We start from the raw sequence: 20,012 nt of genomic DNA, 5'->3' as shown, positions 1-20,012 counted from the left end.
CTCCTTACCCTCTCCTTTAAAACCCACTTCCTTTCGTCTTCCCCTCTCCTTCCCTCTTTCCTGATGAGGCAACAGTTTGTTGCGAAAGCTTGAATTTTGTGTGTATGTTTGTGTTTGTTTATGTGTCTATCGACCTGCCAGCGCTTTTGTTCGGTAAGTCACCTCATCTTTGTTTTTATATATAATTTTTCCCGTGTGGAATGTTTCCTTCCATTATATTAATATTCTCATTTATATACTTCCAGATTGGTTTAGAGATGTTAGAAATTCCTGGTTTTAGTTTTGGTAACTAGCTTTCACTTTCCTTATCATTGTAGTATATGCTTTTTTCATAGACCAAATGACTGGCCTGTCTTTCATCTTTTTAATACTTTTCAGCAATGGAAACTTGGGGATGGAATGCAACAAGTGTCTCCGCTATTTTTACTACTTTTCATACAGTTCTATGAGTTAATTTATGCCACCCCCCCCCCTTCACCCCCCCCCCCCCCCCCACCACCACCACCACCACCAGAGTTGATCCATTTCTTATCTCCTGTATTTTTTTGAAAGCTACATTCAATTGGTGTCTTAAAATATCGCAAAGATTCATAGCTCTCTTCTACACTGTCCTTCACATAAACATCTCTCATTTTCTTGTGTTACTTTAGCAAGAATTGTAGCCTATTCAGATTTTCTAGTTTATATGGTCTATATTCAGCTATTGTGTTATCCTCATTGTACATTTCATTTTGCAGTTTAGCTGTTTGTAGAAAATGGCCTGCAAAAACAATTTTCACAACCTGAACTTGATTTATTCCACTAGTTTCATGTGCTTGATGTTGTCTGCTTAATTTAATGAAGTCATGCACTCACATGTCGACACGATACTGGTGGCTGTGCAGACTTGATGGTAGTCATCCTATGCTGTTGTCACACTGCATGACCTTGTACCTGCTTTTTGTTCTTCAAGGTGTAGTCATAAAGTTGTAGTTAATTTGCACAAAGAAATACTTTTACATAATTTTTCTTGTTTGCCTGCAGGGATATGTCTACAGTCCTGGTACACATTGAAATATCCACATAACGATACTGTAATATGCCTTTTGATCAACAAAAAAAATGGTACTGCTCATTGATAAAGCGGAGTATCATGCAGTAATTAATTTCCTGCATTTTACGTGAACAATTGCAGCAATTGATTCACTTGTGTCAGGCTGATCCAGATGACTTCTTCATACATGTGCATCTGCAACCATTACCTGTAAAGCACTCAGAGGCTATTTCCTGTTGTACCAGTTATTAGGGCTTCTTCCCATGACATTCATGTAAAGAGGGTGGGAAGAATAACTGTTTAAATATCTCTGTGTGCACTGTAATTAATCTAGTCATGTTCTCACAATCTCTACAGGACTGATATGTAGAAAGTTATCATATTTGTAGGTTCAGCATTAAAATCTGGTTCTCAAAACCTTGTAAGTAGGCTTTCTCGTGAGAGCCTCTATCTTCAATTATCTGTCAGTCCAGTTTTCTCAGCACCTCTGTGGCAGTCTCGCAAGGTCAAAGAAACCTGTGCCTGTTCATGCTGCCCTTCTCTGTATATGTTCAGTATTCCCTCTTAGGTCTGTCTTGTAGGAGCCCCACACACTTTAGAAGTATTCTAGATTGGACCACACAAGTGATTTGTAAGAAATCTCTTTTGTATACTGACTGTTTGTCTGTAATATTGTACCAATCAGCTTAAGTCTGCCAGCTACTTTACCTACATGTGAGCGTAACTAATCATTCCATTTCATATTCCACAAAGAGTTACACCCAGGTATTTGTATGAGTTGGCTGATTCCACTTGTGATTTGTTGGTACTTTAGTGATAGGATACTATGTTTTTTTCATTTTGTGAAGTGCACAGTTTTGAAGCAAGTTGCCAATCTTTGCACCACTTTGACATCCTATAAAGATCTGAATGAATATTTATTCCACTTTTCTTTAGGTAGTACATCATTACACATAACAGCATCATCTGCAAAAAGTCTGAGGTCACTTTGTATATTGTCAGCAAGGTTAATAATATACAGCATGAACAACAAGGGTCCCAACACACATCCCTGGGACACATCTGAATTTACTGCTACATCTGTTGATGTTATACTATTCCTCAACACTACTGATACTAATTCTCATTTCTGAAGAAACAGTTGAAAACCAACTTTAGCGTATCTGCTTTTGCTTTGCTACTGTCATTTGCAACCACTGTCTTGTCCATGAGTGTCTGAACACTAAATATGGGATCACCTATGACCTGTGTTTCTTTAGGCCTTTTGTTTCTTTGCTATGGTAATCATTGAAAGCTGCATACATTGCCCACTTCACAGCCAAATGCATTTCATTCAGAATCTCATAAGTTTTGGGAAAGGCAACCACTCACCTATAGTGTATCGATGTGTGGAGCACAGTAACACATAACAGAAAACAGCATTCATACTAGCTTTTGAGCACTAGCTTTTTTACCAGCAATAGTACACACATTCACACACAGCACCATACAGATACCTAAATGCACACTCCCATGGCATGGCAAGACTAATTATTGATACTATGCTTGATTATTGAAAGCAGCTGCCTGAGCTGGTGGAGGTGGGGAAGGGGGAGGGAAGGATGCAAGCAGGGGGTAGTGGGAAGGGCAGGTCTTTGGACAGATGACTTCCTGGCCACACAACAAGACAAAAAAGTACAGAGGCTACAACAAGAGATGTAGGAAGAGGGAGAAGGTGGAACTGAGGGGAAACAAAGTGAGGGGGAAAAGGAAAGAAAGGTGAGGAGGGAGGAAGGGAGGGGTGAGAGAAGGGAGAGGGGTTCAGAGGTGGAAGAGGGGGAGGGATGGAGACAGAGGGGAGGAGGGGGGGGGGGAATGCATAGAAACCTTACAACCATGGTCCCAGCACAGAAGTCCAACATGACCTCAAACAGATTCTCAAGGCCTTAAGTCCATCCTAAAACCTGGTCCCATGGTCTTATGTAAAATCACTAAGCAGGTCTAAGGTTCCCATCCAGTTCCTGTTGATCAATCTGACATGATGCTAGAAGATAGCAAACCAAAGCCAGTTTTAAATTTCACATTCAAGAAATTGTTCACTCAGGAGAATTGCACAAACATACTGTCATTTAAAGTGTCCTGTATGAATGATAAAGTAATAAGCATCTCTGGCATAGAAAAATAACAGAAAGAGTTGAAAACAAATAAATAACCAGGTCTGGATGAAATCCAATTTCAGTACTCTATACCATTGGCCCCTTACTTGGCTTGATTTTATTGCAAATATCCCACCAAGCACAAAGTCACAGGTGACTATAAAAAAAAGCACAGGTGACTCTTGTATACAAGAAGGACAAAAGAATAGACCCACAAAATTATGGACCAATGTCCTTAACATCTGTTTGCTGCAGAATTCTTGAACATATTCTGAGTTTGAATATCATATATTTGCGTGAGAGCAAAAATCTTATATCTACAAATCAGCATGGTTTTAGAAAGCATTGCTTGTGCAAAACTCAGTATGGCCTTTTCTCACATGGTGTATTGCAAACTATGGATGAAGGGCAACAGGCAGATACCATATTTCTAGATTTCTGAAAAGGATTTGACGATGTGCCCCACTGCAGACTGTTAATGACAGTACAAGCATATGAAAAAGGTTCCCAGATACATGAGTGGCTTGAGGACTTCTTGAGTAACACAACCCAGTATGTTGTCCTTAGAGGTGAGTGTTCCTCGGGAGTGCCCAATGAAGTGTGATGGGACTGCTGTTATTTTCTTTATGCATAAATGATCTGGTGGACATGGTGGGCAGCAATCTGCTGTTGTTTGCTGATGATGCTGTGGTGTGCAGAAAGCTGTCAAAGTTGAATGATTGTAGGAAGATACAACATTTCTAATTGGTGTGATGAATGGCAGTTGGCATTAAATGTAGAATAGTGTAAGTTAATGTGGATAAAGAGGAAAGACAAACTCATAATGTTGGAATACAGCATTAATAGTGACCTGCTTGATCTAGTCATCTTATTTAAATATCTGGGCCTGTTGTTGTTGTGGTCTTCAGTCCTGAGACTGGTTTGATGCAGCTCTCCATGCTACTCTATCCTGTGCAAGCCTCTTCATCTCCCAGTACCTACTGCAATCTACATCCTTCGGAATTTGCTTAGTGCATTCATCTCTTGGTCTCCCTCTATGATTTTTACCCTCCACGCTGCCCTCCAATACTAAATTGGTGATCCCTTCATGCCTCAGAACATGTCCTACCAACTAATCCCTTCTTCTAGTCAAGTTGTGCCACAAACTCTCTTCTCCCCAATCCTATTCAATACCTCCTCATTAGTTATATGATCTACCCATCTAATCTTCAGCATTCTTCTGTAGCACCACATTTCAAAAGCTTCTATTCTCTTCTTGTCCAAACTAGTTATCGTCCATGTTTCACTTCCATACATGGCTACACTCCATACAAATACTTTCAGAAACGACTTCCTGACGCTTAAATCTATACTCGATGTTATCAAATTTCTCTTCTTCAGAAACACTTTTCTTGCCATTGCCAGTCTACATTTTATATCCTCTCTACTTTGGCCATCATCAGTTATTTTGCTCCCCAAATAGCAAAACTCCTTTACTACTTTAAGTGTCTCATTTCCTAATCTGATTCCCACAGCATCACCTGACTTAATTCAACTACATTCCATTATCCTTGTTTTGCTTTTGTTAATGTTCATCTTATATCCTCCTTTCAAGACACTATCCATTCCGTTCAACTGCTCTTCTAAGTCCTTTGCTGTCTCTGACGGAATTACAATGTCATCGGCGAACCTCAAAGTTTTTATTTCTTCTCCGTGGATGTTAATACCTACTCTGAATTTTTCTTTCGTTTCCTTCACTTCTTGCTCAATATACAGATTGAATAACATTGGGGAGAGGCTACAACCCTGTCTCACTCCCTTCCCAACCACTGCTTCCCTTTCGTGTCCCTCGACTGCCATGTGGTTTCTGTACAAATTGTAAATAGCCTTTCGCTCCCTGTATTTTACCCCTGCCGCCTTCGTAGGTTTGCTTTTCCTTAATCTCGCTTCTAAGATAAGTCGTAGGGTCAGTATTGCCTCACGTGTTCCCATATTTCTACAGAATCCAAACTGATCTTACCTGAGGTCGGCTTCTACCAGTTTTTCCATTCGTCTGTAAAGAATTCGTGTTAGTATTTTGCATCTGTGACTTATTAAATTGATTGTTCTGTAATTTTCACATCTGTCAGCACCTGCTTTCTTTGGGATTGGAATTATTATATTGTTCTTGAAGTCTGAGGGTATTTCACCTGTCTCATACATCTTGCTTACCAGATGGTAGATTTTTGTCAGGACTGGCTCTCCCAAGGCCATCAGTGGTTCTAATGGAATGTTGTCTACTCCCGGGGCCTTGTTTTGACTCAGGTCTTTCAGTACTCTGTCAAACTCTTCACGCAGTATCGTATCTCCTATCTCATGTTCATCTACATCCTCTTACATTTCCATAATATTGTCCTCAAGTACATCACCCTTGTATAGACCCTCTATATACTCCTTCCACCTTTCTGCTTTCCCTTCTTTGCTCAGAACTGGGTTCCCATCTGAGCTCTTGATATTCATACAAGTGGTTCTCTTTTCTCCAAAGGTCTCTTTAATTTTCCTGTAGGCTGTATCTATCTTACCCCTAGTGAGATAAGCCTCTACATCCTTACATTTGTCCTCCAGCCATCCCTGCTTAGCCATTTTGCACTTCCTGTCGATCTCATTTTTGAGACGTTTGTGTTCCTTTTTGCCTGCTTCATTTACTGCATTTTTATATTTTATCCTTTCATCAATTAAATTCAATATTTCTTCTGTTACCCAAGGATTTCTACTAACCCTCGTCTTTTTACCTACTTGATCCTCTGCTGCCTTCACTACTTCATCCCTGAAAGCTACCCATTCTTCTTCTACTGTATTTCTTTCCCCCATTCCTGTCAATTGCTCCCTTATGCTCTCCCTGAAACTCTGTACAACCTCTGGTTCTTTCAGTTTTTCCAGGTCCCATCTCCTTAAATTCCCACCTTTTTGCAGTTTCTTCAGTTTTAATCTACAGTTCATAACCAATAGATTGTGGTCAGAGTCCACATCTGCCCCTGGAAATGTCTTACAATTTAAAACCTAGTTCCTAAATCTCTATCTTACCATTATACAATCTATCTGAAACCTGTCAGTATCTCCAGGGTTCTTCCATGTATACAACCTTCTTTCATGATTCTTGAACCGAGTATTAGTTATGATTAAGTTGTGTTCTGCGCAAAATTCTACCAGGCGGCTTCCTCTTTCATTTCTTACCCCCAATCCATATTCACCTACTACGTTTTCTTCTTTCCATTTTCCTACTACCGAATTCCAGTCACCCATAACTATTAAATTTTCATCTCCCTTCACTATCTGAATAATTTCTATTGTTTCATCATACATTTCTTGGTCATCTGCAGAGCAAGTTGGCATATAAACTTGTACTACTGTAGTAGGCATGGGCTTTGTGTCTATCTTGGCCACAATAATGCGTTCACTATGCTGTTTGTAGTAGCTTACCCGCACTCCTGTTTTTTTATTCATTATTAAACCGACTCCTGCATTACCCCTTTTTGATTTTGTATTTATAACCCTGTATTCTCCTGACCAAAAGTCTTGTTCCTCCTGCCAGCGAACTTCACTATTCCTATTATATCTAACTCTTACCTATCCATTTCCCTTTTTAAATTTTCTAACCTACCTGCTCGACTAAGGGATCTGACATTCCAGACTCCGATCCGTAGAACGCCAGTTTTCTTTCTCCTGATAACGACGCCGTCCTGAGTAGTTCCCGCCCGGAGATCCAAATGGGGGACTATTTTACCTCCGGAATATTTTACCCAAGAGGACGCCATCATCAGTTAACCATACAGTAAAGCTGCATGCCCTCGGGAAAAATTATGGCTGTAGTTCCTCCTTGCTTTCAGCTATTCGCAGTACCAGCACAGCAAGGCCGTTTTGGCTAGTGTTACAAGGCCAGATCAGCCAATCATCCAGACTGTTGCCCCTGCAAATACTGAAAAGGCTGCTGCCCCTCTTCAGGAACCACATATTTGTCTGGCCTCTCAACAGATACCCCTCCATTGTGGTTGCACCTACAGTACGGCTTTCTGTATCACTGAGGCATGCAAGCCTCTCCACCAACAGCAAGGTCCATGGTTCTTGGGGGCTTAATGTTTCAAAACAATATCAAGTGGACTGAGCATGTGTGGATTGTGGTAGGGAAGGTGAATGGTCATCTGGGAGAATTTTGGGAAAGTGTTGTTCTTTCGTAAGGGAGGTTGCATATAGAATGCTAGAAAGATATATTCTTCTATTCTGAGCATTTGGGATCCACACCAGGTCAGATTAAAGTATGACAGTGAAGCTATTCAGAGGCAGGCTGATAGATTTGTTACCAGTAGGTTCAAAAAACATGCAAGCATTACAGAAATGCTGCAGGAATTCAAATGGAAATCCCTGGAGACAAGGCTATGTTCTTTTTGAGGAACACTATTGAGAAAATTTAGAGAAATTGGATTTGAATCTGACTGCAGAATGATTCTATTGCCACCAACATACATTTTGCATATGTTTGGGAAAGTCACCCAGAATTGCAGCTCAGGGGAGACTTACTGTACAGGATGAGAAGGAAAGTCTTTCCTTCTCGTCCTGTATGGTAACTCTGCCCTGACCTACAGTTCTGATTTACTTTCCCAGAATTTACCTCATTTCCTAGACCTCTCTAGTCCTTTTCCTTCACCCTTCTCCCTTCCCCTTCAACTCTTCTGCGTGAAGAAGGAGCCACTGGATTCAAATGCTTGCCTATCACAACAGTCTTTTATGTATGTGTTCTGCCGCTGCTTGGTGAGTAGATTTTTTATCCATCCAATTAAATGTTTAAATTGTATGAAGCACAAATGTCGAATACAATCATTCTGTAGCATAAAATACATTTTTCATGGCATGCATCATACAAAAAGACACAATATAATGTGACAAAAACCAACTTTTGATACATTCAACATGGAAAACCCTTTTAAATTTTACATTAAGTTTTTACATCCAAGTTTTTGAGGTGGATTCATCTGACATATGGGATTTTTCTCAGACACAAAGAAAGTACCAGAAGTTTGCTTCCATATGTAAATATAAGTGAGTAAATACGCAGACCGGATGGATTTTGCACCTCACTGGTATCATGTCACTTTTTACATTAACGTGTCAAAGATGAACACTGCAGTTTCAGTATATTTTGCAAAAATGGTGTAAAATGTAGAGCACAACAATGCATGTCTTCCCCCTTGGAGCAGCTAACAGTGCAATGTTTGGCTGCCTAATTACCGTGGGCAAATGGTGATTGTATCACTATGATCTAAAGACAAAGGAGCAAAAGAAGCAGTGGACACATGTGGAGTCACCACCAGCAAAAAAGACGAAGACATTGATTGATCGTCGAGCAAAGTGATCGTGAGTGTTTTTTGGGACTACAATGACATGGCAGTGATAGATTATGCTCATAAGGGGCTAACCATTACTGAGCATATAAATGAAAGTTACTGACAAGTTTACAGGAGACTGACAAAACAAAGCTTTATAGGAAGCTCTCCAAGGGGATATTTTGCTTCATGACAGTGTCCCATTTTACACAGGATGCAGTCATATATGCTGCTGCTTTGGGCTATCAAATTTTACCTTACAAAATTTTGAGGTGTCATGGCCTATATAAAATCTTAAATATTGAATATTTCATTAAAGAAACTTGTTTCTATAAAGAATTTTTGTTTCATGGTTATTAACAGTGTAATTCTACTCTAAACAATACGAATGACAAAAATAGAATTCATAAAAGAATTTGGAAATATCCTGTCAGGGGAAGTCAGCATGCTCTGAATTTCTATGTTTTTGGTTCATAAATAATGGAAAGAGTAAAGCTAACAACTCAGTGAATAGTTCCAGTATTGAGTCAGTGATAGGCACTTAAACAAGAATTGTCTGTGCACTTAAACAAGACATTTTATCAATGACTCAATGCCTCAGCAATGAGTATATGGCAGGTTCATTACCTTTACTCTTCCATTATTTATATTCCCCTAAGTATTTTCACTGCCTCATTTATGTTCAAGGTTCCAAGTCCACATCACTGTCATAACTGCATACTCTATACAACTTGAAATTTTATGGTATGGTAAACCAATTTCCCAGAGATGATCGTTCTGCTCACATTTAAATTAACCCAGCTACTTATATTTCTCCCTGTGATATTTAAAATGCTTACTTATTAGTATGTCCTTTTATTGTGTAAACCCGTATTCAGCATTACCACTGCAGGTAGAATATCTTGTTCTTCTTATTCTCACTGTGTTTCGTTAGTGTGAAGCTGTATAAGAAATTGAAGTGGAAACATTATAAATTAAATATGTTCATTCCTTTATGCATTTCCAGTGTACATAATGTAGTACCGATCATTTATTTTATTTTAATTTGAATTGATCCCATTTTATGCTATTTTTTTTCTAGGTGGGCATGTTCATCAATTGAACGTGGCTATTCCCCTTCAGAAGCTCGAGAACTAAGAGCCATTGCATCATTTCACCATCCCTTGGGATTTGCATATGGTTATATCAGAATGGTACCACCTCTGGTCTATATGTTATTTATCATAATTACTTTTCTAACATAATCAAACAAATACTATTACCCAAGAAATAAATATTCATACAGTGTGCTATTTTTAACAATTACAGTAGTAAAACTTAAAAGATTGTGTCCGAAAATCATCTTTTTTCATTAAGGACTCTTTATCTCTTAATTAATGCCTTTATTGTATTTGAGTTCGTGTAGATGAAAAGGAATGCTTATAGAACAGCAGGAGACCTTTACATGCATGTCATTTATAGTACGGTTACACCTGGAAATTATGTGATAGCCTATTGCAAAACTGAAAGCATCATTGGCATAACTTGTCATTCTGATTGTAGAGTCTTGTACCAAGGAAGCAAGGGAGAGGATGTTGTTATGGGTGGTCGATATCCTTTTTCCACAACACAAATGCACACATGGATTAATATGATTCTTCATTTACATCAACTTAAAGTATTTACTTATCTTGAATAGAGTCCATGTGTTGTGGTACAAGCCTCAATTGTCCTCTGGCAGACAATATCGATAATCTTGCTACAGTTTTCTGTTCTGGTCACTATGTACTGTCATAATCTGTGATTTCAACTGATAGATGCCAACTGGAATATTGAGTCAGTGAGTTAGTGACTCAGGCCCTTTGGTGGAGTGTGTTGGTGGCATGTTGCTTGTTGGTTTCTCTCTTGTGATAGGCGTGCTTGATCCAGCACCTTTTATCGAACTTCGCACTACATCTTTACCAACCGGTGTGCTGGCAACAGCTTATACCAGTATTCCTCCCCCCTGAAATGCCACATCATTGTCTTATAGAGAAGATGCGAATGATGATGGGAAAGGAGGAAAGATGCTGGATGTAGAGATGAGCTGGGAGCCGTGACTGTGGAAGATAGCATACTCCTGAGAGTACCCCGCCATCTGACTTGTGAGGCAACAGCAACATCCTCCAGAAAACTGTTGCCAAGGCACACCTCCAGGCCTAAGGGCATGCCCTGAGGTGATGACGGTGATGGTGACGGTGGGTCCATGTCCATCAGGTAGGCAAGCGAGGACGGCGGGGGCAAGGGCACGTCATCCTTCCACTCCTCCTGGGGTTCTCTGGTGGCACCAGCGGGCAACTGTGAAAGCTGTGCGGTCCCATGAGGCCGTGAATCTGGGGGAAGAAAAGCAACAGAATCATGGGGCAAATAACATGCACAAATTTGGCTGTGGTGGCGGCATTGCAAACCATTGGGACCTGCAATTAAGTTCATGAAAGAGCCAATTCATTCCTAGATCACATCTCTTCCCCAGCAGCCATGGTTGCCATAAACCTCGAAAAGAACAAAAGTGTGCGGCACAAAGCAGTACTTGTGGACCATTGGCGATGACGGATGCTGCGGTGGGTGTACCAAGTGTAGCAGCGTCCGATGGCGGTGGCCATGCAGAAGTTCTGCTGGTGAGGGTCCATCTCATAGATGGGAGCAATAGAGGGCAAGAAGGAGTTGCAGTGTCTGCTCCTGTGTGTGGGTGGTGTGAAGCTTGGCCATCTGTTGTTTAAAAGTGCATACAAAGTGTTCTCCTTCTCCATTGAACTGGGGTGAAATGAAGCACTTGTGAGAAGACGAATCCCATTTCTTTCACAAAACTGTTCAAAATCACATGAAGTGAACTGTAGTCTGTTGTGCATAGTAATTGAGTCCTATTCCATTGTCAAAGGTGGAACAGACTGGTTTTCTGTGCAAGTGTGACACTTCGATGTCATCTTTTCAGCCTGGGTGTACATGCCCACCAAGTACAGTGCCAGCGCACTAACTGTTTAGTGTCAACAATTCCCCAATATCCTTGGTGGAGCAATCGCAACACACACTTTTGTAACACTTCAGGGAATATGCACATGTGATTGTCCACAGTCATTTTGAACTAGCATCACACTCTGTTGCACTGAAAGGTTATGCCAACGTGCAAAATACATGCACACAACTGAGTTCTGAATACTGTTCAATGAACAAGGCCAAGGTGTGCGAATATAATGCAACAAAATCTTGAGATCAGGATCAGCTTCTGTGGCCTGTGCAATTTTTCTGTAGTGCAAGGGAAAAGATTCCAGAAATTCAGAGCCCTGCACATCGATTTGGCAACAAGTTGTGGCAGAATCAGAGTCGGGCCAATTGGAAGGCAAGATAGGGCGCCTGCATTGCCATGCTTTGCTGTAGATCTGCACACAATTTCATACTGATACTGCAAAAGCAACAAAGCCCAACGTTGCAATTTTTGGGCAGTGCATGTAGGAACCTGCTTTGATGGGTGAAACAAGGACTGATAAGGCTTGTGATCTGTCACTAAACAGAATTTGCGACTGTACAAATAGTGATGCAATTTGGTCACACTATACACAATAACAAGAGCTTCTTTTTCTCTTTGAGAATAATTGCACTGAGTTTGAGTGAGCAACTTCGAGGCAAAAGCAATGGGTCTGTCTTGTGCACCAATTCTGCGCGAAATCACAGTGCCAATTCCGTAGGAAGAAGCATCGATCTGTGAAACTACTGGCTTGGCAGGGTCAAAATGCATTGATCATCTGTCATTAAGCAAAACTACTGGCTTGGCAAGGTCAAAATGCACTAATCATCTTCATTAAGCAAAGTGTTTTTGAGTTCCTGAAATACATCTTGATAATCGTTAGTTCACACAAAAAGTACAAAATGGCTCTGAGCACTATGGGACTTTACTTCCAAAAAGTACATTTTTGTGAAACAAGCGATACATGGAGCCACAATCTGAGCGGCATTCGGTACAAACCGAATGTAGTATGTCATGTTGCCTAGTACTGACTGCAGTTCAGACAAATTGTGAGGAACAGTCAGGTCACGTATTGCAAACAAACGGTATTGGAGGGACTGCACACCCTGACTGTTTATCATATGACCTAAGTACTGTAGTTCAGTTTAAAAAATGTCACACTTTTCGAGACAACACTTGGGGCCTGCTTCTGACAACACACAAACTGTTCGCAAATTGGCAATGTGTTCCTCTGGTGTGTGATCTGAGATGACAATATCCTCAAGGTAGTTTGAACAAAATGGAATTTTTGCAATCAGCTGTTCCAAGTAACATTGAAAAATGGTGGATGCGGAAGCACTGCTGAAGGGCAAACACAAATATCTGAACAGTCCTAAGTGTCTATTTACAACAAACACTTTCTGTGATTCTTCATCCAATGGAATTTGCAAGGAGACATCATGCAAATCTATCTTAGGAAAGTAACGTTCTGCACCAAGCCTGTCTACGAGTTCCTCAGGGCAAGGTAATGGATAAGTGTCAACTACTGTCTGTGGTTTGGCTGTGGACTTGAAGTCAACACAAATGCGAATGCAACCAGAAGGCTTAGTCAAAACATGCAAGGACTTGCCCATTGGCCTAGTGACTAGCTTGAACAGGAGCAATTATACCATTATGTAGCAATTCTTTCAATTTACTGACTACCTTGTCTCTTAAAGCAATTGGAATGGGGTAGGCCCAGAAAAACTTAGGCTGTGCAATGTCTTTCAATATAACATGAGCTAAAAGGTATTAGCTTTTCCCATTCCTTCTGAAAGTAGTTCAAGAAATTCTTTAAGCAAGCTATTTACAATGTTTTTTGGATTAAAAGCAGTCACTGAAAGTTCATTGTCATGGATTCCAAGACCAGTCAAGTCAAACGCATCTAAACCGAATATGTTCTCACTCTGTCTTGATTTCAGCATAGTAAAAATCACTGTCCTAGTGTGACATTTGTAAGTGGCAGGCAAGCTACACTGTCCAGGCACTGGAATTTCTTGTCTGTTGTAAGCAGTGAGGTGCTTTCTAGATTTAGAAAGACATGGTGAGCCTAATTGTTCATATGTGACACAATTAAGCAAAGTTACTGAGGCATGTGTGTCTAATTGAAAGATCTCTAGACAGCCAGCAATTCCTAATGATACAAATAGTTCATTAGAATGATGTTGCACGGAAGGTGTTTTAGGTTTTGAAAACACAGTGTTCACTGCATGTGCATGAGCCTAATTTTGGGTGGAGTTGGCAAAATTGGCATTTTTGTGACATTGCAAACAAACAATTTGGACATGGCCTTTTTTTCCCACGCATGTAACATGTTGCATTATTGGATGGGCAATCCTGTCTTTTATGGCGAGCAAAACATCAAGGCCAACACTTTACTACATTCACAGTCCTGTTTACATATCTACGTGGCTGTCTGCGTGGCTGTGCACACACTATTTGTTGTGGCTGCTTGGGGTGGTCACGAGCAAGTGGCAACTCGACCCGACCAATGAGCCTGGTCAAAATTATCAGCTGCTGTGGCACCCAAATCATATCGCTCTAAGATTTGCAATACTTGGGGAAGTGATGGATCAGAGTATTTTAAGATCTGTTCCCGTACTCTACTATCTGGGACACTGAATGTTATTGCATTGCGTATTATTAAATTACTCTAAAGTTGCCACAACTACACTTAAATTTACACTTCCTATTCATGCCCATTAATTCTGTGTACCACTGGCAGTATGTCTGTTCCAGCTTTCTCTGCAAGTGAAAGAACTGATATCTGGCTGCAGCTACTTGGACTTGCTGGTCATAGTATTGAGTTAATGCAGAGATTACTTGGTCATAGCTGAGATTGTCAGGAGACACAGTTGGGAATAGTTTTTGTATGAATCTGAACTCCGGGGACCCTGCAATCAAAAGGAAGTATTGTAACTGTGTAGTATCTTGCACACAATGAACTTGACTATGTGCTTGGAGCTGAGTCACACAAGCAAGCCATTGTTCTTCTGTGCCTCTAAATTGCCAGAATGTCAGTATGCAGGTCAGCGGGCAATTGTTGGGTTGGTTGGTTGGTTGGGTAGCCGATGCAGCTCGTGCAGCAGTGGCTGTTGTACTGTCATCAGTAGGGCAACAGTTTGTTGGTTTTGAAACTGACAAATTTATGTTAGATCCATCACATTGGCCATCTGCAGCTGAGGTGCAGGGGCAGGGGTTGGAGGGGGCAGGGAATTCATGGTTTACACAAATACATCATATCAAAAAGCAATCAAAGCCTCTGAAAAGAGAAATGTGTTTAGCTCTGTGGCTCCCATCCTGAAATACATGGAAGAACACAACAACGAATTGGGAATTACAAATGCTTGAACACAAACATCCCTGTAAGGTAAACCACAAGAAAAGCAAGCAAAATCTTCAGCCAAATGGATTAACTTCAGTTGCCACTGAAATATCCTCATCGGCACTGTGGTATCCTTGTCACCACTGTAGAGTCTTGTGCAAAGGAAGCAAGGGTAAGGGTGCTGTTATGGGTGGGCGGTACCCTCTTTCTGCAACACAAATGCACATGTGGATTAATATGGTTCTTTATTTACATCAACTTAAAGTATTTACTTATCTTGAATTGAGTCCATGTATTGTGGTTCAAGCTCATCAGTAATAGTCCTTCTGCAGACAATATTGGTAATCTTTCCATAGTCACAATTCTGGTCACTATGTACTATCATAACCTGCGATGTCAACGTACAGATGCCAACTGGAATATTACACTACTGGCCATTAAAACTGCTACACCAAGAAGAAATGCAGATGATAAATGGGTATTCATTGGACAAATATATTATACTATAACTGACATGTGATTACGTTTTCATGCAGTTTGTGTGCATAGATCCTGAGAAATCAGTACCCAGAACAACCACCTCTGGCCATAATAATGGCCTTGATACGCCTGGGCATTGAGTCAAATAGAGCTTGGATGGCGTGTACAGGTACAGCTGCACATGCAGCTTCAACACGATACCACAGTTCATCAAGAGTAGTGAGGGCATATTGTGATGTGCCAGTTGCTTGGCCACCATTGACCAGACATTTTCAATTGGTGAGAGACCTGGAGAATGTGCTGTCGAGGGCAGCGGTTGAACATTTTCTGTATCCAGAAAGGCCCGTACAGGACCTGCAGCATGCGGTCGTGTTTTGCAGGAATCGAATGAAGGGTAGAGCCACGGGTTGTAACACACCTGAAATGTAACATCCACTGTTCAAAGTGCCGTCAACGCGAACAAGAGGTGACAGAGGCATGTAACCAATGGCACCCCATACCATCACACCGGGTGATACGCCAGTATGGCGATGATGAATACACACTTCCAATATGCGTTCACCGTGAGTTGCCAACCACGGATGCGACCATCATGAGGCTGTAAACAGAACCTGGATTCATCCGAAAAAATGACGTTTTGCCATTCGTGCACCCAGGTTCGTCATTGAGTACACCATCACAGGCGCTCCTGTCTGTGATGCAGTGTCAAGGGTAACCGCAGCCATGGTCTCCGAGCTGATAGTCCATGCTGCTGCAAACGTCATCGAACTGTTCGTGCAGATGGTTGTTGTCTTGCAAACGTCCACATCTGTTGACTTGGGGTTCGAGACGTGGCTGCACGATCCATTACAGCCATGTGGATAAGATGCCTGTCATCTCGACTGCTAGTGATACAAGACCATTGGGATCCAGCACGGCATTCCGTATTACCCTCCTGAACCCACCGATTCCATATTCTGCTAACAGTCATTGGATCTCGACCAACGCGCGCAGCAATGTCACGATAGAAAGAAGGATCCTTTATTGTACGATTATATGATAGCGGAACAAACACTGGTAGCAGTTACTTCTGTAAAATATCTGGGAGTATGCGTGCGGAACGATTTGAAGTGGAATGATCATATAAAATTAATTGTTGGTAAGGCGGGTACCAGGTTGAGATTCATTGGGAGAGTGCTTAGAAAATGTAGTCCATCAACAAAGGAGGTGGCTTACAAAACACTTGTTCGACCTATACTTGAGTATTGCTCATCAGTGTGGGATCCGTACCAGATCGGTTTGACGGAGGAGATAGAGAAGATCCAAAGAAGAGCGGCGCGTTTCGTCACAGGGTTATTTGGTAACCGTGATAGCGTTACGGAGATGTTTAATAAACTCAAGTGGCAGACTCTGCAAGAGAGGCGCTCTGCATCGCGGTGTAGCTTGCTCGCCAGGTTTCGAGAGGGTGCGTTTCTGGATGAGGTATCGAATATATTGCTTCCCCCTACTTATACCTCCCAAGGAGATCACGAATGTAAAATTAGAGAGATTAGAGCGCGCACGGAGGCTTTCAGACAGTCGTTCATCCCACGAACCATACGCGACTGAAACAGGAAAGGGAGGTAATGACAGTGGCACGTAAAGTGCCCTCCGCCACACACCGTTGGGTGGCTTGCGGAGTATAAATGTAGATGTAGATGTACAATAAATCGCTATCATGATAGGCTACAGTCTGACCTTTATCCAAGTCAGAAACGTGATGGTACGCATTTCTCCTCCTTACATGAGGCATCACAACAACGTTTCACTAGGCAACACCGGTCAACTGCTGTTCGTGTATGAGAAATCGGTTGGAAACTTTCCTCATGTCAGCATGTTGTAGGTGTCGCCACCGGTGCCAACCTTGTGTGAATGCTCTGGAAAGCTAATCATTTGCATATCACAGCATCTTCTTTGTGTCAGTTAAATTTCATGTCTGTAACATGTCATCTTCGTGGTGTAGCAATTTTAATGGCCAGTAGTGTAAGTCAGTGAGTTAGTGACTGAGGCCCTCTGGTCAGTGTCAGCAGCTTAAATACTTGCTGTCGAGAGGTGTTGGTGGCACATTGCTTGTTGGTGTCTCTCTGGCCTTTCTCATGATAGGCGCGCTTGATCCAGCACCTACTATTAATCTTGGAGCTACATCTTTGCCGACCAGTGTGCTGTCGACAGCTTATGCCAGTACACTGACTCCAGTACTGACTAATTAGTGGAATACCTTATTTCTGTAACAAATGCTGACAGACAGAAGTATAGTGCAGTTAAGACTGGTGATAAGCCATGGTGTAGGACCACTTCTCCCAAACAATTTTTCTGGAAATGTCTCGGTAAGGAGTCATATGGTGACATAATGTGAATGAGCACTAGAAACTGCCACAAATCCTTATGCTGTTTCAGAGCACATATTTTTCACAAAAATTTTTGCTACTATGTATGTTCACCATTCGTCAGATACAAAACATGTTCTCATTTGAAGAGTATATCACAGAAAAACTACTCCCAAAACATTGCAACATAATCCCAACAAATTGTTTCTCAAAGGTGTGATCAACAAGCAGGATGTCAAGAAATAATTATTGTAGTGTGTAACACCACATCTTCCTCTCATTGTGATTCATCACTTTTTAAACTTATAAAGAATGTTGCAACCAGTTGCGGAAACATAATTTATTTATCTTGTTGCAAATCGATTTCGACTGATATCAGTCATCATTAATGCATTTTTCTAACCAGTGCATGCCATAAGTAGAAGTACTGTCCTTGGCAGATTTCTGTCATGAAGTCTGCCAAGGACAGTACCTCTAGTTATGGCATGTATCAGTTAGAAAAATGCACTGATGATGACTGATATCAGTCAAAATCGATTTACAACAACATAAATAAATTATATTTCCACGACTGGTTGCTACATTCTTGATAATTTTATATTCCTTAGTCACTGCACAGAAAGGGAACCTTATGGAGCCCAACATTCGAAACTTTTTAAACTACTGAAAGTGTTGCTTCTAATCAGGATACTGTTAAAAGCGGGGAGCTCTATCACGATTAGTCTGAAAATGACAATAAATACATTTGACTACTTTCATTTTGGCCATCTACAATCAGCACTTTGGTTTCTCCTGAATGGAAAATATTCTCACTCTCTATATTTACTTATCGGAAGAAAACAGCCACATTCTTTGTTAGACTCATATGAATGTACGCTCATGAACATTTTTAGTTTCCCTTTCATCTATATAAATGTTGCAATATAGCAAACAAAATAATTTCAAAAATGCAGGTCCTTGTTCGTTCAGAGATACTCTACAGTTTCCAAAAGAACATGTCATAACAATAAACTTTACTGTTCTTACTATATCACATTTTGAAACAATATATTTCTGTGTGTTTTTGTTTCAGACCCAACTGATATATAATGATGGCAGCAAAAGTGACACAGTGATCGAGGTGAATCTGAGACATCCTGGAAAAAATGATAGGAATGTTGTATGTACTATCACTTAAAACTCTAGATTTATTTTGAATTATTAATATCTGATAATGTGTAATATTAATGGAGGTCTATTGTCCATAATGATAGAATAAACTGTCATACAGTTCATATTCAAGGTTGTCAATCTATTTGTGTGTGTGTGTGTGTGTGTGTGTGTGTGTGTGTGTGTGTGTTTGTTTGTTTGTTTTAGACTGCTATTAAAAATGTTGATACTTTTACGACAAAAATATTTAATAAAAGACTTCCATACCACTTCAAGAGCTGTCTGAACTTATGGAAACTGTTGTTCCACTCAAAAACAAGTCATATCAATCCCTTTTGTTGAATGTGGCCCATTTATTATTTCTTTTTCTAGTCAGTCATTTCCATTCTCACATCTGCTTAGGTTGGTGGTTGGTTGGTTGATTCAGGGGAGGGGACCAAACAACCAGGTCATCGGTCCCAAATCTGCTTAATATGTGGTTTCAGTTTTCAGTGATACGTGCAGACATTCTCCTATGACACTGAATCAGCTAAATAAAAATAATAATAATTAAAAAAAGGTTTATTTGATGTGGGATGGTCCACAGCCTTTGTGTAATTATTAATGCAGTTTATTCCGTTTAAGGCTGTCACATTTTTTTATTTATTGTCTTTGCATCAATTTCCATTCTCACATCTACTTAGGTTGGTGGTTGGTTGGTTGATTCAGGGGAGGGGACCAAACAACCAGGTCATCGGTCCCAAATCTGCTTAATATGTGGTTTCAGTTTTCAGTGATACGTGCAGACATTCTCCTATGACACTGAATCAGCTAAATAAAAATAATAATAATTTAAAAAAGGTTTATTTGATGTGGGATGGTCCACAGCCTTTGTGTAATTATTAATGCAGTTTATTCCGTTTAAGGCTGTCACATTTTTTTATTTATTGTCTTTGCATCAATCTATGTGTAACATACTGTTCTGTTTTGTTGTATTCAAGATAAATTACATATGGGCTTCTGCACTGACTCTGCTCATACTATTTACTTATTTAGTGTACGATTTTCATGGGTATGCTATAATATATATGAAAACACAAGGTATAAAACAACGTAATCACAAGGGTAAAATGGAACACACAAAGAGTGTACAGTGGGTCCTTGCTTAACGAGCACATCCCATAATGTACAATTCACATAATGAGCAAAACAAATTGCAAAAAAAATTATTT

At 40.5% G+C, this 20,012-nt stretch overlaps 1 protein-coding gene across 5 annotated transcripts in view; it reads left to right on the top strand.

The window, feature by feature from the left end:
• The window catches only part of LOC126474916 (uncharacterized), a 408,277-nt gene that overhangs the window by 341,603 nt on the left and 46,662 nt on the right, over positions 1–20,012 (top strand). For all 5 annotated transcript variants that reach the window (XM_050102418.1, XM_050102416.1, XM_050102417.1 and 2 more), the window contains 2 exons: positions 9,586–9,697; positions 18,725–18,811. In XM_050102418.1, the coding sequence (XP_049958375.1) occupies positions 9,586–9,697; positions 18,725–18,811 (199 nt within the window). The remainder of the gene's footprint in view (positions 1–9,585; positions 9,698–18,724; positions 18,812–20,012) is intronic.

This window comes from Schistocerca serialis, chromosome 4 (assembly GCF_023864345.2).
Source record: "Schistocerca serialis cubense isolate TAMUIC-IGC-003099 chromosome 4, iqSchSeri2.2, whole genome shotgun sequence".
Classification (NCBI taxonomy): Eukaryota; Metazoa; Arthropoda; class Insecta; order Orthoptera; family Acrididae; genus Schistocerca; species Schistocerca serialis.
The sequence above is the reverse complement of the archived record's forward strand: the minus strand, read 5'-3'. Positions and strand labels throughout refer to the sequence as shown.